The 19,496-nt window shown below is 38.1% G+C and overlaps 1 protein-coding gene across 2 annotated transcripts in view; it reads left to right on the top strand.

Annotated features, from left to right (window-relative positions):
• The window catches only part of Pik3c2g (phosphatidylinositol-4-phosphate 3-kinase catalytic subunit type 2 gamma), a 337,943-nt gene that overhangs the window by 38,589 nt on the left and 279,858 nt on the right, over window positions 1–19,496 (top strand). For both annotated transcript variants that reach the window (XM_028780980.1, XM_028780979.1), the window contains exons 3-5: window positions 1,725–1,807; window positions 4,882–5,039; window positions 8,473–8,587. In XM_028780980.1, coding sequence (XP_028636813.1) covers window positions 1,725–1,807; window positions 4,882–5,039; window positions 8,473–8,587 — 356 coding nt within the window. The remainder of the gene's footprint in view (window positions 1–1,724; window positions 1,808–4,881; window positions 5,040–8,472; window positions 8,588–19,496) is intronic.

The raw sequence follows: 19,496 nt of genomic DNA, 5'->3' as shown, positions 1-19,496 counted from the left end.
CTCAGGGAATTTGCTACATCTTGGCAAAGCGTGGGGATGTTACTTGGAAGGCCCACGGGATATTGTTGAAAATTTTTCTCAAGTTTAATTGAAAATAACTAATTATGGAGTCAAAGAAGCAACAAATTACAAATAAAGGCAAAGTCCTCCAAATACAGGCAACTGATATTCAGGTAAACTAACATCAAAACATCAGAAAAGAAAGGAATTACGAGGATTTGGAAAGATTTCAGGCAGTGTGACAACCATCTGAAGAATTGAAACTTCTCATCAGAGAGCTAGAAGTCAGAGACAGTGGAAACAGAGACAGTGGGAACCAGAGGGTAGAACCATAGGCAGTAAGTGCCAGAGGCAGTGGGAACCAGAGACAGTGGGATCCAGAGGCCATGGGAGCCAGAGGCAGTGGGAACCAGAAGTCATGGGAGCCAGAGTCTGTGGGAACCAGAGGCCATGGGAGCCAGAGTCTGTGGGAACCAGAGCCGTGGGAGCCAGAGTCTGCGGGAGTGATAGGCTGTGTGAGCCAGAGGCAGTGAGAGCCAGAGGAGGTGGCATATAGAGGCAGGAGTCGTCACAGACACTGGGAACCAAGATAGTAGAAAACTAATTTGCAGATAATATTATATTGAAACAAGAGATAATAGAAAATTAAATCAAAATGAATTACTAAGATAAATAGGAAAAGTAAAATTAAAGTAAACATTAAAAACAGGTGAACACGATGACCTGAGACCAAACTAATTTATAAACATGTTAACTATAAATCCATTAATATATCCAAATAATAAACATAAAATGACACACTAATGACATAAAAGCACAATTACTGTCAGAAAAAAAAATATATTAACTTGAGAAACAAAGGACGAAGTTGAAAATAAGATAACCAAGGATCTAACTCTCAGCCTGAAAGAGAAAATTGCCGTGGTTCCAACTTCAGCAAAACTTGATTTAAGACAGTGTTGCTAGAGGGAGAGATGCCTGTGTTGTAACTATGAGTCAGCCTGAAAGAGAGAATGGAGTTCATGTATACACATTTGACAATAGAACTTCAAGATACACAAGGCAAAAGAGGTTTGAAAGTGGTGACACATGCACCGTCTATCTCTGAAAGTTTATGTGATATATTACCAACATACTAAACATATAGCCACCAAAGCAGACATAAAACAATGATTTCTTCATCCTTCCCAGAAGCTACCAACAATTCAAATGCTTTAAGCTTTTTTCAAATGCTTTAACTGCTTTCAGCAGTAAGATAGCCTAAGGAATCATGGGATAGGTACACGATAGACACCAGTGCTTTGTGCTTTTAAACGGTGAACTGTGAGATGAAGACATGATAAAAAGAAACATCACTTAGTAACAGGAGCCAAAACCAAAAGCACATACGTAAGTAAAATACGATGATAGAAATCTAAATACCAGTAATTACAAAAGAGGTTGGTGGCTTAACCTAACAGAGAAGTGGAGAAACTTTTAAAGGGACAGCACTGTTCAATATTTTCCCTGGTCGTTGATAGCACAGATGTATACATTCCTGAAGACTAAAATCATGTACCTAAGGTAAGGGCTACGCATTTTTCTATATGCAAATATTACTTCAATAGATATCTAAAAGGTAAAACTAAATGCAAACCGATCTTTAGAAGAAAATCGAATCACACAAACATGTTGCTCATTTTCTCTGCATTGAGCTGTACTAATTTAGCAATTTTTATTTCCAGCCTGTTGGTTGTCCCATTGAAATAGTTGAGGTACCCCAGGGGAGTAACAAGAACCTGGCCTCCTTTTGTAACAAAGTAAGAAAGTGAGTATCTCTCTTTTAATAAATATTGAAGTTTCCGCGTTTGATTAATTTGGCAATCCACTCAGTGATTAGTTATGCATGCAAAATGTCAAGTCCCTTAGCTTGTTAATAGAATAAAACAATTTTCACAAGCTGTCATTGATCACCTTGCCGACTGATTTTTCTTCTTTATGCTCTTAAGCAGTTTTCCACTGAAATCTAATTAAAAGATAGTTTCTCTGTCAGAACTGACCTTGTTCATTGGTAGTTTGATTTTTCCTGTGTTTGTAACTCATTTAATTACATACCATTTGAGCCTTGAGGTTCAAATGATCCAGGTTCACCTTCCCACCCGGAATATTCTGGCCTTGTCAGGGCCTCCCCATCAGCTGACTCTTATCCCAAGTTGAACAAATACATGCATATTTCTCTACTGAGAGCATTGTTGAGAATGTTCCTGCAATGACCTTGGTCTCCTTGTTAATCTAAAAATTAAAATCCTGCTAGAAGGGAGAATACTTTTCTCATGTTATTACCATTTATCTAAAGGAAACTTCTTTTATTTGGAAATTTGATGCATTTCATCCTCTAGGGTTTTTTCACTTGAGCTTTTTGTCTTAAATATAAGAAATGTGCATTTACTTAAAGGCTTGGGCTTCCTACTAAATAATGAGAGTAGATGAAAGGTTTTAATCTCTGACCAATTTAAAAGATAATTCCATTCTCAAAACATCTTCATTCATTCATAATATAGATTCATATTTTAAAATAAAAATAGAATTAATTAGAGGCAGCTAAAATCAGAGCTAACCAACCAACCAGCCAGCCAAACAAACAAATAAACGCACAAAAATCCTGAAAACCACTTTGGAAGAAGTGAAAATATATACCAAGAAAAATACAAAACAAAAGATACTCAAATCTATACACATGTTCAAATTTTCATTCATTTCTTGCTAGTTTATACAATAAGAAACCAAAAGGTTCTTTCAGATTCTTAATGTAGAACGATCGAAGATCACAATATCAATGCATTCATTAGGAAGGGATGGCTCAGCAGTAAAGAGCACTTCCTGCACTTGCAGACAACCTGAGATGGGTCTCCAGCACCCATCGCTGGTAATTTACAACCATCTGTCACTCTGACTCCAGAGGATCCGATGCTCTCCTGTGCATCTGTTTGCACCTGCACTCACACACAAACCCATATATAGAAATGCACGTATACACCCAATACTTCCTTTATCTATTATGGAATTTTATAATCTTAAAGGATAGAATGCAGATGCAATCGCATCAGAAAAGTATCTCAAGTGATTGCTTCAGTGGCTTGGGATTTGTATTCAAATTCTTAAAGCACTTTTTCTCAACAATTTATTTTCAAATAATTATGAGAACTGAAGCAACTAACCAAATGTTAAGGTTGGTTTAGTAAAAAGAAACCAGAGATTGCATCATGCTTAAGTGTGTGCATGCATATTGATTATCTATTTAAGCACATTATTCTCTGAATAAGATCGGTTAGGAATCATTCAGTGCTTGGAATTGTCAATTCAGACCTGAAAGAGTAAAGAAGAAAATCAATTAAAATATGAATATAAAATTTCACAAGATATTCTCCCAACCCATGATAAAATAAATTTTAAATATCTCATTGCAATTATTTTTCTAATATTTAAATAAGTTCAGTTAACCATGTTGTTAGCAGTCATTTATGCCCTTATTAATGACATTTCTAATTTCTTGATTTGATTATTTTGACATAATTTAAAAATCTCAGGTTTAAAAGAAACAGCACATGATTATAACACACAGTAAAATTCCACAATGCTCAAAAGAAGTCCCGGTTCACAGTGGATGCCCTGAAAGGGTTAGGGAAGAATCAATCATGAGTTTGCATTTTAAATTTAATTTCCCTGAATGCTAGAAATTGTTCATGCACTGAATACTGTCTTGTTATATGAGTGCCAATATCTCAAGCAGGGAGGGGTCAGGAAGTAGATGTAGGCTATATACCTCAAGGCCTGCCCCACACTGATCCACTTCTTCCAGATGGACTCTACATCCTAAAAGTCTCTCATCACCATAAAGTGGGATACAATCTGAGTACCAAGTATTCAAACCCATGGGCTTGTGAGACTGAGGAAGATATTTTATGTGAACCACAACATCAAGTATCCAAAGCTTACTATGGAACCATGATTTTCCATTTAAGAAGAGTTTAGATGTCAGTATAACAACACAAAAAACACAGACAAGATTTTATTTCACCGTGGGAAACATTCTGTATTTGTTAATATTTTTATAGTGTGTTCTATATTGACATAAAACGTGGGCCTACAGGGACCAGCCATGGAAATCCAAAATGATCATTATAATACTTCACATGACTTCAAACTCTGTAAATTTTTTATGCCTTTTCTCTTTTAGCCTTCACATAAATCCTTTAAAGTATTTGGTAATGGTTCCTTTTGTGTGCACAAAGAGGCAAGTCAAATAGTCTGCCTCTGGGTCTAGTATTCCAAAGTAGAGGCATGAGGATTCAAACTCAAAGTGTTCGTGACAAGGACTGACTCTTTAGCAAGTCTTTGATTCCTACGTGTCCTTCATAACTCGACTATTTTTGTAAAATCTACAACTTTAAAGATAATAAAGCAGTGTTTGTGAATTGGATACAAACTCAAGAATTAATTTACTTACTCGTATCTGGGGTGTGTTTACAGCTTTAGGGGAACTGGACATGAGATGGATGAGAGGGGAAACCCAAGCATCAGAAGCGAAGTCAGAGGAGCAAGTGGTGCCTCTCTGGGTGAATCCTCCTGTCTTGACAGCTAGGAAAACACATTATTAACGATTTATAATGGGTACCTTCCTAAGAAGCCTACGAGCTGCCTCGACCCATATTCTTGGAGTGATTATAACGTACACCAAAGCCACCTCAGTAATTGTTCCATGTCTCAGACAATGGAGCCTGTCTCCAGCTTTTCATGCTATTCTGATGCTGCTCAAGTTCCTTACAATTGGGTGACGTTTCAAAAGAATGATGCAGATCAGGGCCTAAACCTTTTTTTTTTTCCTTTACATATACTTTTCAGAATAAGAGAATTATATCGTGCAAGTGACATTCATTCCAATTCTGGGAAGATCTGGGCCATCACCACAGCCTATCCATCTCGGCTCTTCGCTGACACCAAGTTCAGAGTACAAATTTCCACTGATAACTCAGCACAACTCCTTCTTCTTACACCGCATGGTAAGAAAACACGAGAGCAGAAACACAAATCTCAGTGTTCATGCATAGCCTTGAACTCGTTAAAAGAACCACCACTCAGCACTATTTTGCCCTGAAGGAAAATCAGAGGCAAACAGCCATGAGCTATTAACTGTAGACATCTGAGGAGAAAACACAGTCTCCTTCACACAGCTCTCCAGAAAAATCTTTGTTTCCTTGTTGTTAATAATATCAAGCGGGGAAGGTTTTCTGTGCAATTAAAATAAATTGAATTTCTAAAATATTCAAGATAAAGATGATGTGTAACTGAAAACACTGTTTCCTATCCAGCTGGAACAGGTACTTTGTTCAGGTGTGTGAATAAATTGTGGAGAAGAAAATTAGAGGAGGTCCCATCGTGAGAAATTTAAAAGCCCTGTGCAACCCACACCATCTTAATTTTCCGTACTGTTGACTGACAATGAATCCTAGGGTCCTAGAAACTTTTACTGTGTAATAGTTACTAGACATTTTCTTCTCTAACACTTAAAGATACCTTTAAAGTTGCATAATGCCCTGTATCTGTGCTTATGGTTCTTTATTTTAGAAAGCAATGGTCATTTATTAAATGTCTAGCTGCAACCACATAGATTATTACCTAACAAGAGGAAAGCATTTTCAGACACGCAATGGCCTGGGAAATGTTTCCACTGGCTAATATTTGTAATTATTCCTTTTTCTTTTTTGCTCTAGATGAGGATTTTACAGTTAACAGACAGACCTGTTAAAACCATATGATTTGAAAGCTCCTGTTGACTGAAGCAAGAGAGAAAGTATTTTTAAACAATGTTAGCATTCTTTATAGAATTTGAGAGTAGGAAAGCATCAAAGATGTAGGGATGTATTTATAACACAAACGTTGAAGCTCACAATTTCCTTATAGCCCCGAGCCGGTCTTCCTCTGGCAGTTATCCCTGCCTTGTTCTCTGCTGATTCACTGTCTTGTTTTTCCAAGACAAAGAAATAAAAGCTGAGTTCTCAAGCATACACGCTGTTTGTCCAACAATGCACAGTCAGCCCATATCTTACTAGATCCAGCTCCCGATATTTAAGGGCAGAGCTGTGATTCTCCAGCCGATGACCCTGCATTTTGATTTCACCAGCACATTGCCAGAATCCAGTTGCTGAAGCTGCTGGAGAGTTAAGGGTTAAAGAATGAGAAGAGTTACGTGAAGGGAGAGATGACACAAAACGGACAGAATAATTCTACCACGGGCTAAAATAAAAACACAGGTATAAAATCTACATAAAGGAAGCCCCAGTATGTGTGTTGACAACATACAAGCAAGGAGTTTCATTTGATGACTTAAAGATTCTAGGACGCAGGTGGTGGCTTCAGGCTCAGACCCATAAGGGACAGGTGGATGGTGCCATTACTTCACAGAAGCTCAGCCCACAGTTCTCCAAAGCGGCACATTCTGATGTTCAGAGTGCTTGGAATTGGAGGAATCCAGATTCTAAGGACCAAATCACCCTTGTGACTTTCCGCTACCCTTCTTTCCCTCCTGCATTCTCAACTCTCCAAATACAGAACTAGGTTTTCTCATCCCAAAGCTAGTCAAGACACTTAGAACTATTGGACTAACTGCCCTTTACCTTTCCACATGTAAGCTGCCCGTCATAAAACCTTAAGGCTTATCATGTTTACCTATCATATTTTTATTTATATTAAGTTCCTGACTCTTCTGCTCCAACAAGACTAAAGGGTGGGAGAGAGAGGCAGAGGGAGAGTGGGCTATGGGGTCTTGCGTGAATGTTAAGAGGATATCCGTATCTAAGTAACAATCCGTCATGATTCAAGTAGGGCAGCATCCCTGGCGACAGGAAAGTAAAGTCCAGATGTCTAGCGGTCATCGACCAGCACTGTTCTCTGCTGTTTTCCAGAGTCCTTGCCAGGGATTTTACCCGTGGTCTTATTTTGATCTAACTTTAATGCAGACCATTCTTTCAGCATCCCAAAGCTGTGATATGGTGAGGTACCTCTGTGCCAGGGCAGTGCACGGTCATCTGGCATTCCCTCAAGAACTCTAATATTTAGTTTTCAAACGCGTTCCTTAATGACATCGCAATCTAACATAAAATACATTTTAAATTTGTGCCTCTTTTGTCACAGCAATGCCATTTATGACACTCTATGTAACCGAGTTTCGGTCAAAGCCACTTACGTATAAAAAGGAAGCAGAAGGAAAATATACCTGATTGTAAAGGTGAATCAGCTAAGCAGACATAGAATTACAGATGAAATTCCATTGGACAATGCAGTTGGCCGTTTGAAGTTTTCTAATATAAACCCTTATCAGCTGAGTATCTTCGAGAGTCAACTGTGCTTTCTTTCAGTAATCAAGTCCATTGGCTCACACTAAAAATGTGGGCATGACACATTTAAATAAATCAGCAACATTAGTCTGTTTTGTACATGTTAGCCACATGTCAGGTTCCTAAAGGGCAAAACCTATGGCAATCCAAACTCTTTAATAAGGAAACCGAGTCCCAGAGGTTAGAGAATTTGTCTTTATAAATTCATTAAAAATGACGAAGTATATATTATATCCAGGACTTAGCATAAAACACTGAGAACCACATGTTTATGATAGTAAAATTATCTTAATATCAAGGCAATAACACATCTTTTAAAAATATTATGGTTTTTTATTTAATTTGTGTGATATTTATATGTGTGAGTCCAAGTGTATGCAATGGCAACATGTACATGCAGTGCCTGCTGAAGCCAGAAGGAGTTGCCATACCCCCTGGAACTAAGGTCACATTTGCCTATGATGCTCCAAATGTGGATTATGAGAACCAAACTTGGGTTCCCTGGAAGATCACAAAGTGGTCTCTGCCACTGAGCCACCTCTCCAATACAACCATATCTCTTTTTGGTTTTATTATTTTATTATTTCATTTTATTTTATTGATGGACGTTTTGCCTGCATGCATGTCTATGTACATATCCCTTATGCCCATGGAAGAGAACACAACCTTGGGTCTCCTAGAACTAGAGTTACAGACAGCAGTGAATGCCGTGTGAGAGCTACAAACTGACTTCACGCCCTCTGGAAGAGCAGCCAGTATGCTTAACTACAGAGCCGTCCTCCTAGTGTCCCAAGATTATCTTTTGGGTAGAGCTATAATAAATCCAATGACTTTGATATGAAAAATGCAATACCCAGGTTTGAAATTTTCCATTCACACAGAACTGAACTTGAAAACGATTGCAAGTGACCTTTATCTAAAATAGCTATGGCTGTAACAAATAGACAAACAAATGTGTTGTGTTCCCCTTGATAGAGCTAGCTGGCTACAATGCTTCATAATCTGATTATCAGGTTTTGTGCTCAGAAGCTTCACAGTGGATATTTCAGGATCTCTTTCTCACTCGTATTATTCACTTTTGTTTTTTTTTTTTTTTCAGCTAATTATCTTGTCAAAGACCTAATTGCTGAAATTCTACTTTTATGTGCAAATAAGCAGCTTCCCCCCAAAGAGTATCTTCTGAGTATATGCGGTTCTGAAGAATTTTTACAGATGTAAGTATCTTATTAAAGTCAATCTTGGTTGCTATAATTTGTCAGTTTTAAGCCTCAAGGCTTTGTTTTGTTGTGTTTTAAAAAGACATTTCACAAACATTACATTCGTTCTGCTTTCGAGTGGTGAGGCTGTGTTAACAGTTTTAAAGTGAGATGTTCTCCACAGGATTGGATATTTGGACACTTGGTCTCCAGCTAATGTTGCGGGTTTGTGATGATTTGAAATCTCCTGGATGTAGTTCCCAGTTGGCGGGAAGCAGTCACATGGGGGTTGTAGTTATATTCACCCCCAGTTCAAGTCTACCTTTGCTCCCTGGTCCACAGGATGTGAGAATACACAGTCGTCGGCTCCATGTAAACAAATGGAGTGGATTTATCATGCCTTCCCTGACATAACGGGTGGTATCTTCTGAAGTCCTCAGGAAAAACAAAACAAAAAACAAAAAACAAAACAAAAAAACCTTCTCCTTTAAGCCATCTCTCTTCACTGTTTCACTTGTTCAAAGCCTTAAGAGAAGTAACTAGTATAGAAATCACACTGGGAAAGAACTCAGAACCTCAAATTCGCTGGGTAAACTCCTACTGACATCCTCAGCCCCATGATATTAAGTCATAACTTACAAATAAATTTTATCCTCTTTATGAAGGTTTGAAAATTTTGTGGGTCACTGGTACTTTTCCTTTTAGTATTGTCTATATGATTGTATGTATTTATTTATAGATATAATGATTTAAGTACTTTTATGTGTGCACTTTGCCTTCATGAATACCTGTGTACCATGTGCATGCAATGCCTATGGAGACCAGAAGAGGGCATCAGATCCCCTGGGACTGGAGTTACAGGTGGTTGTGAGCAGTCATAAGGATGCTGGGAACTGAACCTAGGTCTTCTGGAAGAGGAGTAGGTGCTCTTTACCCCTAGATACACACACACACACACACACACACACACACACACACACAAACATGTCCTGTCCAGCAGGGCATTAAACAGGGGTCCAGGAAGGTCACCTGAAAGAAGATGGGGAAAACAGGTGGGCACAAAAAATGGTGATCTGTCTATAATCTGATCAAATTGAAATTTTTACTTTTTCACACAGGGGTTATATACACAAAAAAAGGCAGGATGTGGGAAAGGGGATGACGAAGATTGTGGGTGTTCAGGGGGAGTACAGATATCTTCCAGAACAGAGTATCAGCTGGGTGAAGGTTCAGGGAACAGATCACTATGACTCCACCTATGAATCACTTGTCCTTATCTAAGTTGGTACTATCCACCAAGGTTACCTATCTACAAGGTCTATGATTGTTCAGCCTGGCAATTTTCCACCAACGATGTTTGTTTACAATAGCTTATAGCCATCTGTTTCAGTGTTTTTCCACAGAGACCCAAGATTTTGTGTTAGCAGGCATGTATGTAAGGCCTATTGCTGATTTTAGGCCTATGGCTGATTTTAGGCCTTCAGTGTATAAGCAGGGGTGTCACATACACACACACATATGACTACTATTCAGCTCTAAAGAAAAATGTGAACAACAAACTACAGATTCTAGCCAATAGTATGTACATATATGTAAACAAATGTGCATGAGGTACAATATAACATGCAGAGAAGAAAACAATACATTTTAAAGACCTTTTAAATAATTTTAAGTAGCTCATTAAAACAACCTAAGTTCTGATATGAATTAAACTTTAAATATTTATTTGATTTTTTAGTTACTTGTTTAGTTATCACACAAATCATTTACTTGATGTTCCTTAGAGACAAGCCTCAAAAATATAAAGCATGTTTAAGAAAAGATAAATGATTCTCTGTAGCAGAATATAAATACTAAAGTGTTTGGTAGTCATGTTCCTCCTTTGTGTTTCTGAATGATTACAGGATTTACAAACAACTCCTGAGACTTAAAAGGTATTTTGTTTGACAGTTCCACTGTGGTCATTGTTCTCCCAAAATTTGAAAATACCTTGTAAGTGAATCACAGCCAATGCAATAACCTAATGTGCCGAATTACTTGTGAGTGACTCTTGAAACTGATTGTTTCTTATGTTATGAGTTATAACTAATTACCATATTGTAATCACCGTTACTTTCCTGCACAAGACAAATAAACATCCTTTATTTGTTTTAATCTAGCACACTCAACAACTAGGTGGTTGCTTTTCCCTCAGCCTATGATTGACAGCCAATACTGGCAGGCTTAAATGATAGGATGTGTCTATTTGAGCCTGCCAATATCAGTGAAATTACATTTAGCACATAGATAATGTTACTATGGTTACTTTATTTTTCTTCTTTTTTTTTTTTTTGGTCTCAGTGGGTTTCTCTGTGTAGCCCTGGCTGTCCTGGAACTCACTCTGTAGACCAGGCTGGCCTCGAACTCAGAAATCCACCTGCCTCTGCCTCCCAAGTGCTGGGATTAAAGACGTGCGCCACCACCACCTGGCTTTACTATGGTTTCTAATATCTAAAGAAGCATGAATATGCTATTTAGATTTTATTTTTTAATTAATTACTATATCGTTTTTCTAAAGGTTTTCTCAATGAGAATATAGACATCTGTTTCTTTAGAAGAAACACACATAATACGCAATAAGTTAATCATGAGGTAAGAAATACTTTAGACTTTCATACTGGAGCTCCAATCCATCTGGAATATTCTATTTGATAGAATTGCAATGGTAACAACAGTGCCCATCAGTAAGTACTAATGCCTTATGTTGGCTAGATGTTTAAATCTCATTGCATAACCGACAGAAGATTATCATAGTGGCCCCTGCTGTATGCATGGAAACATTCAGTGCTTCTTCAAGGTCATACTAAACTATAATAAATGTAAATTCAAGCTGGAATTTGCTTGAACTGCTGTGACTTTTCAGTGAAAAACATTTGAAGTGGCATACAGAAAGAAAATCATAATAGTTCTTTGTGCTGTGCTATCAAGGAAAATACACGCCATTTTACAGGAGTTTGGAAGGGTAGAGACAGAGGATCAGAGTTACCCATTACAACAGCACTAAGATCCACATGTGCGTGTGTCTAGACAGTGAATTAAAATACACAGATGATTCCTATACAACCCCTGCCATCTTCCTGGCCCAGGCATGAATGAAAACCGACTGCCTCCAGATCAAGGCAGATGAAGGGGCAGGAGCAGATAGTAACACACAAAAGTTAATAGCCAACTTCTGTTTAAAGAATAAACCCCTGGGCAGGGGCTCTGTATTGTATAATGTCTCCATAGCCTCAAAGTACTTAAAGCACACTAAGAATTTGTTCTTACAAAATAACTGTCAACCAACAAAAGGAAGCTCGAGAATATTAGCAACTGAAATGGACAAGAATATTGAAAGAGTTTAATAAAAAAAAAAAAACCATGCAATGAAACAATCAAATGCCATTTTTGAATAACAAATTGTTCAAATGCTGATGATGAAGTCCAGTAAAATCACTTGGCACCATTCAAACAGTTGTTAGGATACAAATGAGTGCATCAGGAGATGAAAAATGCATCAAGTGACTTTAGAATGTCTTTAATCTGATTAGCAGTTCTGCCTCTACAGCTTACCTTTTTAAACACTTGTTTGTCTCACGTCTACCCTGCTGGTCTCAAACTCCCTTTGTTGCACCTTCTACCTCTGATCTTCCTGCCTCCTCCTCTCAAGGGACCGGGAGTGTAGACGTACACCAAGCCACTGCATCCAGTCTATAAGCCGCTGATAGTACCCAGGGCTTCAAGCTTGTCGGGCAAGCTCCCTGCCTGCTGAGATACAGTCTCAGCCCTTTGCTTCTACAAATGTTTCTAAAGAAAGTACATAAATACACACAAAATGTTTTAGATATAGTGATAATTTGGTGTAATGTGGCTTCTCATAGGTTAAAAAAATCAAGTGGGAAATAGCTAGATTTCCATATTACTCCAAATCAGATGCAACATAGATCATAAGACATAATTTAATGAAAATATGGAGTTCACAAAGGATTTTAAAATGGTAATATGAATAATGATATAAATATGTGTGCTATAGTTTATAAAGGCAAAAATGATGACTTAATTTACATTCCCCTTTAAATAAAAACATCATGAAATATTCTATTTCCTGTATTAAAATACTATATTTTATAGTATTAAATTAGTTGTATTTGATTAATGCTGTATAAAATAGGTATACTCTATTAAAATGGTTATACTCTGAGAAAACTTATAAAATACATGATAATTGTTCATTTTTATTTATGAAATTTCCATGGAACATATAACTTTTTTCTGGAAGTTAAAGAAATAAAATGTATATATATATATATATTACCTTATACGACAATGTAGTTAAAAGTAACACTTTAAACCTGTGAAGTCTAGCATACTCCTACTTGTCTGTCATTCCAGAAACGAAGAAACTGATACATGGTCCTAAGTTCTAGACAAGGCTGTGATACCTAGCAAGACTTTGTCAAACATCAACAAAGACCCCTAAACATGATTCTAAGATTAGGAGAGGCAGCTCAGTAATTAGGTGTGTACATGGTCTCTTGCTGAGACCATGAATTTGGGTCCCAGCTTGCACTCTGTCTCAGAACCACTAACAACTCCAGCTCAGGGGATCAGCGCCCTCTTGTGGCCTCCATTTGCACCCACACTCATGTTTACGAACCCACACCGAATCACACATATACATCTAATTCGGAATAAAGTAAAACTTTTCTAAAAGAATGAAGAGAGGATAGTTGCTGATCATATGGAATATTGACCAGGTTAGAATTTCAGGCATAGCCAGGAGCCACAAGGGAAGCATGAACTCCACAAGATATTGAAGTAGCAAGAGATTCATGAGGGGCAGACACAGAGCAATGACCAGATCATACGGTGAGCTCGATAGCACAGATCTTAAGAAAATGGAAGTTTAGGGGAGAGAGGATATTAATCAATTCGGAGACAGGTTGAATACTTCAGTGCTGAGAGGCATTCGATATGTGGTAACCAGATATAATTTTAGGAAAACTGGAGAAACCTGTAGAAGCAGTTTTAGGTGACTTTTTCCAGTCAAAAGTCTATATATTTGTCATGATGAGCAGGCTGTTTAGAAGTATGTAAACACTATGGGGTGTCTAGTTCCAGTTGGCACATGCATTATTTTATGTAGTTAAGATCTGCTCTCCTAGGGAATCCTTACTTTTAAGAGCTGAATCACAGAGGAAAAGTGACCAAAGAAAAGATCTTAAGAACATCCATACCTAAATGATAACAAGATGATGAGGATCAGAAAAGGGAAACTGAGGAAAAGTCATTTGAAGTGGTAGGATAGCTTAGAAACCATGCGGAAAGAGAAAGTCCTGAATACCAAGTATGTTCCACTAAATACTGAAATCAAAGGTGTGTGAGAGAATGGTGAGTCAGCAGTCAATTTGGTAACAGGGAAGTTACAAGAGTAAGGTGAGTAGCTTCTTAGTGGGGGAAGCAAGGTTTCAGTGAATTGAGAATATAAGCTAGGGGTGAGGGCTGGGGCTTAGCCAGTGGCTAAGTGCACTGGCTGCTTTGCAGAGGACCAGGTCCAGTTCACAGCACCAGTATGACGACTCACGGCCATCTATAACTCTAGTGCCAAGAGAACCTGACACGTTCTTCTGGCTTCCTTGGACACCACACCTATATACACACTGCCGATAAACAAAAGCCCATATACATTGAAAAGTATATGAGCTTTTTTGAAAGCTCATATGCCTAAGAAAACGCTCATATACATTGAAAGAATAATATAAGTTGGAGAACGGAAATATGCATGCAAAATACTGTCTCTCAGAAATAAGGGGTTGGGGAAGGCCAGACAGCATGGTGGCCTGGATGCAAAGGAAGAGCTGAGATTTGGAAGTGCACATAAGAGACATTGGAGAAATGTTCATGAGCTGACAAGGAAGGACCAAGAGACGGGGGAATGAAAGGCACCATGAGACTGCTGTGAACACAAGGCAGGGGAGATGGTAAGAGGGGATACAGGAGATGAGGAAGCTATGGGGTTCTGTAGAGAAAATGTCCTCAATGTGAAACAATGGCAGATCCAGCACATAGGAGCAGACGCATGTTTACTGATCATCATGCTTGGGGAAATCCAAGATTCCTATAGACTAGGAAAAGAGACAGAAATGAGAACAACAGGGATAAACACTAAATTGCCTTCTAGAACTTTCAAATTGTATTGCTGTACTTTTAACTGTCATTTTTGCAAATTTCTGCTTAACTGACATCAAATAAAGCATCTCCATGATGGGAAGAAAGATTATTGCTTTGTGTTGACAAAGGAAGTGTCTTAGTTAAGGTTTTACTGCTGTGAACGGGCACCACAACCAAGGCAACTCTATAAAGGACAACATTTAATTGAGGCTGGCTTACAGGTTCAGAGGTTCAGTCCATTATCATCTTGGTGGGACCATGGCAACGTCCAGGCAGGCATGGTACAGGAGAAGCTGAGAGTTCTACATCTTCAACAGAAGGCTGCTAGCAGAATACTCACTTCCAGGTAGCTAGAACTAGAGTATTAAAGCCCACAGCCACAGTGACACACCTACTCCAAGGCCTTACCTCCTAATAGTGCCACTCCCTGGACCAAGCATATACAAACCATCACAGCAAGCTACCCTCTGTTGTCAAACTTCCTTATCCCTTTAAAATGAGATTTTTATATAATATGCTGTACTGTGAATTGAGAGTAAATTCAAGAACTATAACAGAAACTTTTTCAGGTTTATCCTAATCCCGTACAAACTTAGTATATAAAATATTTATTAATGTCTTATGATATATTTATATAAATAGGGAATAGTGGAATCAGCAAATTGTCATCAGAATGAAGCAGAAATGCAACTGAGAGACAGAACCACTTGGTTCATTCATAAAACATTAAAGCCTTTTACCAGCTTCCTGCTTCTTGGCCTCCAGTATGATAACCATGTTGAGAGGTCTTCACGTAACCCAAGTCACATGACCTCATCCTACCTTCTGGCACCATCAAACTTACCAGTGCACCCTGCAGTAAGAATCATGAGATTTACTTATCCTTGGGTGCAGAGGATTGCACCCAATACTGGAGGTTGAAGACATATTCCCTATTTACTGTGTCTGTCTTCCTTCTAGAGTGATGACAGTTGGTCCTTCCTTTCAACTTGAAATATCTCACACAAGTTTTTTTTTTCCCAGACCATTCATAATCTATGAAGAAGAACGCTACTGCATGGTGTTGGCTCTTTGTCTGGAGGCCAACTTCTATGAGTAAAGCAAGGTTTTCTTACCATGCATCTATGAACTTTAAATTTTTTTCTCTCAAAGATCTTGCAGTCTTGATTTCTAATTCATCTTTAAAAAAATAATTCTCCTCGGTCCCTACTGCGTGAAACAATAAAATCGGCTCTATTTCAAAGCCCTTGCTGAATAAATCATGGCTGCTCTGTCAGTAGGAAAGCACCAAGGCCTCCTATGGAGAAACTGAATATATTTTTTTTCTAGTTTTATGATTATACTACAGTCAAGTTTATCTTAATTAAAACAAAACAAACATTGCTTAATGTCTACTTTATTCTTGTCAAGGAATGCCACAACCCAGAAGATTTAGAATATTTTTGAAGAATAGAAATAAAAATCCTATAGTAACTAGAAGCCTTGGTTTGAGAAGTAATATGTCTTTAAATTTGATTTAATATCAATCTCTTCATTCAGCATCAACATCGACTAGATCAATAGGGCTTCCCATCAGAGAGCCTCTTTTTATCTCTTGACAGAAAGGATGTATTCATTTTGTTTTCATTTTTATTACATAAATATCTGTGTGGAGGTAGATCTGTGCACATGGGTGCAGGTGTCCTTGAAGGCCAAAGACAGCAGCATCTGGTTCCCTGAAACTGGAGTTACAGAGGATTGTGAACCACCATGTGAATGCTGGGTAGTGAACCTGGGTCCTCTGAAAGAGCAGCCAGTGTTAACTACTGAGCCCTCTCTCCATCTCCTTCTTGAAATAAGAAAATTCTATTTAAAAATTAAATCTCAGTCAGACCTATTGCACACTTGGGAGGTGGAACCTGAGGATCAGAAGTTCAGGGTCACTCTCAGCGACATAGCAAACGTAAGGCCAACTTGAGCTGCATGATGCCCTGTGTCAAAATAAATAAGTCTCCTTAATTATAATTTTAAACAATCTTGACATCTTTCCCTTAAAAATACTTTCAGTTAGTCTTAGGTCATTTGTATGTGTTTGACCATTAAGCATTTGCTTGCAAAGTGTGATTGTCTTGTATTCAAAGCAAATTCAAACCAGTAGCCTCCAATAAGGAAAAGACTAAGTCACATACAGTTTAAGCTAATATATCTTATTAATAGGCAGTAAGTAGTAAACACTGGGTTTTAGGTAATCTTGGTGTGTAAGGTTTGTCTCCTCAACAAAATTGAGCATTTTATTTAGCAAACAAATGGATTATTTTTTACCACCTGTAAAGACTCTGTTACACATTTTGAACTTTGGTTAAGCACCTTAATTCCTCAGCTCCCTGGGTGTCAGAGCATGGACAGACCCTGGGTGTCAGACCAAGACCTCTCCTACAGCTGAGAACAAATTTAACTCACCCAACGGAAGGATCTTGAGTTGCTTTAGTATTTTTTGTTCATTCCCAGGACTTTTTCTAAATTTTAAAATTAGCTGTAGCAGCTCTTCGTAACAATTAGCTGACAGAATATAATAATATACAGCAGGCTTGCATTTGATTTCCAGTCAAGTTGAGCAACATAGGTTGCTTAGAGTTAGTGCCGTGTGCTGCGTGTAAGAACCAAAGCATACTTCAGCTCAAGATCGGAAAGACATTAACTGGGAGACTCGCCATTAACCTACAGATGTGGTAAAGAAAGCCACAAACCCATTGGAGGGCATTTGGAAAAAGACATAAGAAATTAACTCTGAGTAGAGCCACATTAATTATACTTAGAGATATAACAGCGTATACGCTGATACTTCTGCTACATTAAATCACTATTTACCAAGGCTAATAATTATCAAATCACATTCTATTAGAGTTGATGTTGAAATAGCCTGGTTTTCTGATTTTCTTAAAATAAATCCTTTGAGAAAGAAAGTTGGCATTCCATAGTAACTCAACCTTGGTAAGGGTTTATTTAATGTGATACTTTAGTCCTGGTTCTTGAATGTTTTCAATAAGAAAGGTCTACAGAGTGTTTCTCTTCTCTCGAGATTTAAGTGGAGAAACAAATAAAACCTTGAGATAAAATCACATCTCTGCCTGTTCTCTTGGGGGAGGAACTGCAATATTCTGTAGGCTGAGGAGAACCCCTGGTATATAATTTTGTAGAGGACACAAATCATTGGCATCACGTATGTGTTTATTGGCTCTGTGTTGTCGGTAACTCCATTCCTGTAGACTGTCTTGTTATAACTTAATCTTTGAGGCTGTGTCAATAAATAGCAAAGGTGTTGCAAATGAGTTTTCTCCAAGATAATAAATATTTCTCTGTGATAATAAAGTTTTTATTGTATTTAGTTGGTTTTATTTTAAGCTAAATAGAGTGTGTGTGCTCTTTGCACTAAGAAATAAACATTGGTACGACGAATATGATGAATAGTTACTTTTTATTAGACAGAAGTAATCAGAAAAACAGAGCATTTGAGCCAACAAATAAAAAACTGTTTCTCCATTTCCCCACTGAGTGAAAGCTGTTGGCATCAATTTATGCCCCATGGAAGTACTTCTTTTTAAATCCCTTACTGCCCTTTGCTAACTAACCCATGCTTGTCAGTCCAGGGTTTGAAATTTAACCCGTTACTGTATCATTACGTTAAGACACTTAACGTTTACTATTCATGTTCTGGTGAAAGAGAAATAACAGTAGCTAAGTAACACTGGTTTGCAGAAGCTCCCGTTTGCTTTTATCTCTGCTCTGCCGGCAGTGACAAAACACCTTACAAGGGGCAATTTAAAGAAGTAATGTATGCTTCAGCTCACAGTGCCACGGGACACAGTCTGATGGCGGTGGAAGCTAAGGTGCCGGAGCTTGAGGTCACGCCTGCAGTCAGGAAGCAGAAGACAAAGAACACTGGCGCCCAGCTAGTGCTCGCTACTTTTCTACTAAGTCTGAGATCCAGTTCATGCAACGGTCCCACCCACCCACATTTAGGAAGGGTTTCCCACTTCAGTTAGCCGAAGCAAGAAAATTCCACTCAGGCCTGCCAGAGACTTTTCGGTGATTTTACATCCAGGCAAGGCGATGATCAATATTAACTATCATATTAATATTTTAACATTTTGCTATATTCACCTTATATAAATGACCTACTTAGAGGAAGTGTTAAAAGCCCAGCTAAATTGCGAAATCTTCTTCCTCACCACAAATTTTCAAAAGCAGTCAGTAGCCCTGGCTCTCAGTAGTCATAAAATCAAAACGGTATAGTTCTTCCAGTATTATACCAACATTTCATGATATACTCATTGATGTTTCTTTTGCTAGGGTACTGGATATTGTCCTCCCCACCCCCGATTATTAAAAGACCATTTCACACTGAGTCATATTGCAATCCAGAGCTACATTTTTTTTTTAATGTGAGAATAAACTTTTAGTTAGTGTGGCTTATGTAACCCCAGCACATGGAATTGTTGAGGCCCAAGGACTCCCATGAGTTTGGTCTTCAAATGGAGACTGTATTAGTTAATTTTCTGCTGTTGTGATAAAATACCCCAAGCAAAATTATCTTAAAGAGAAAGAGATTTATTTTCATTGATGTTTCTAGAAAAAAGAGAGTCTGCTATTGGAAAGAAGTCATGGCGATAATCAGAGAAAGCGTGGTTGCAGGAACAGGAAGCTGTCTCATCCCATATTCACATTCAGAGAGGACAGAGGGAGGAAGGGAGGGAGGGAG

Source organism: Grammomys surdaster, unplaced genomic scaffold (assembly GCF_004785775.1).
Source record: "Grammomys surdaster isolate TR1022 unplaced genomic scaffold, NIH_TR_1.0 373, whole genome shotgun sequence".
Classification (NCBI taxonomy): domain Eukaryota; kingdom Metazoa; phylum Chordata; class Mammalia; order Rodentia; family Muridae; genus Grammomys; species Grammomys surdaster.
Note: the sequence above shows the minus strand (reverse complement) of the source record. Positions and strands in the feature narration are given on the sequence as shown.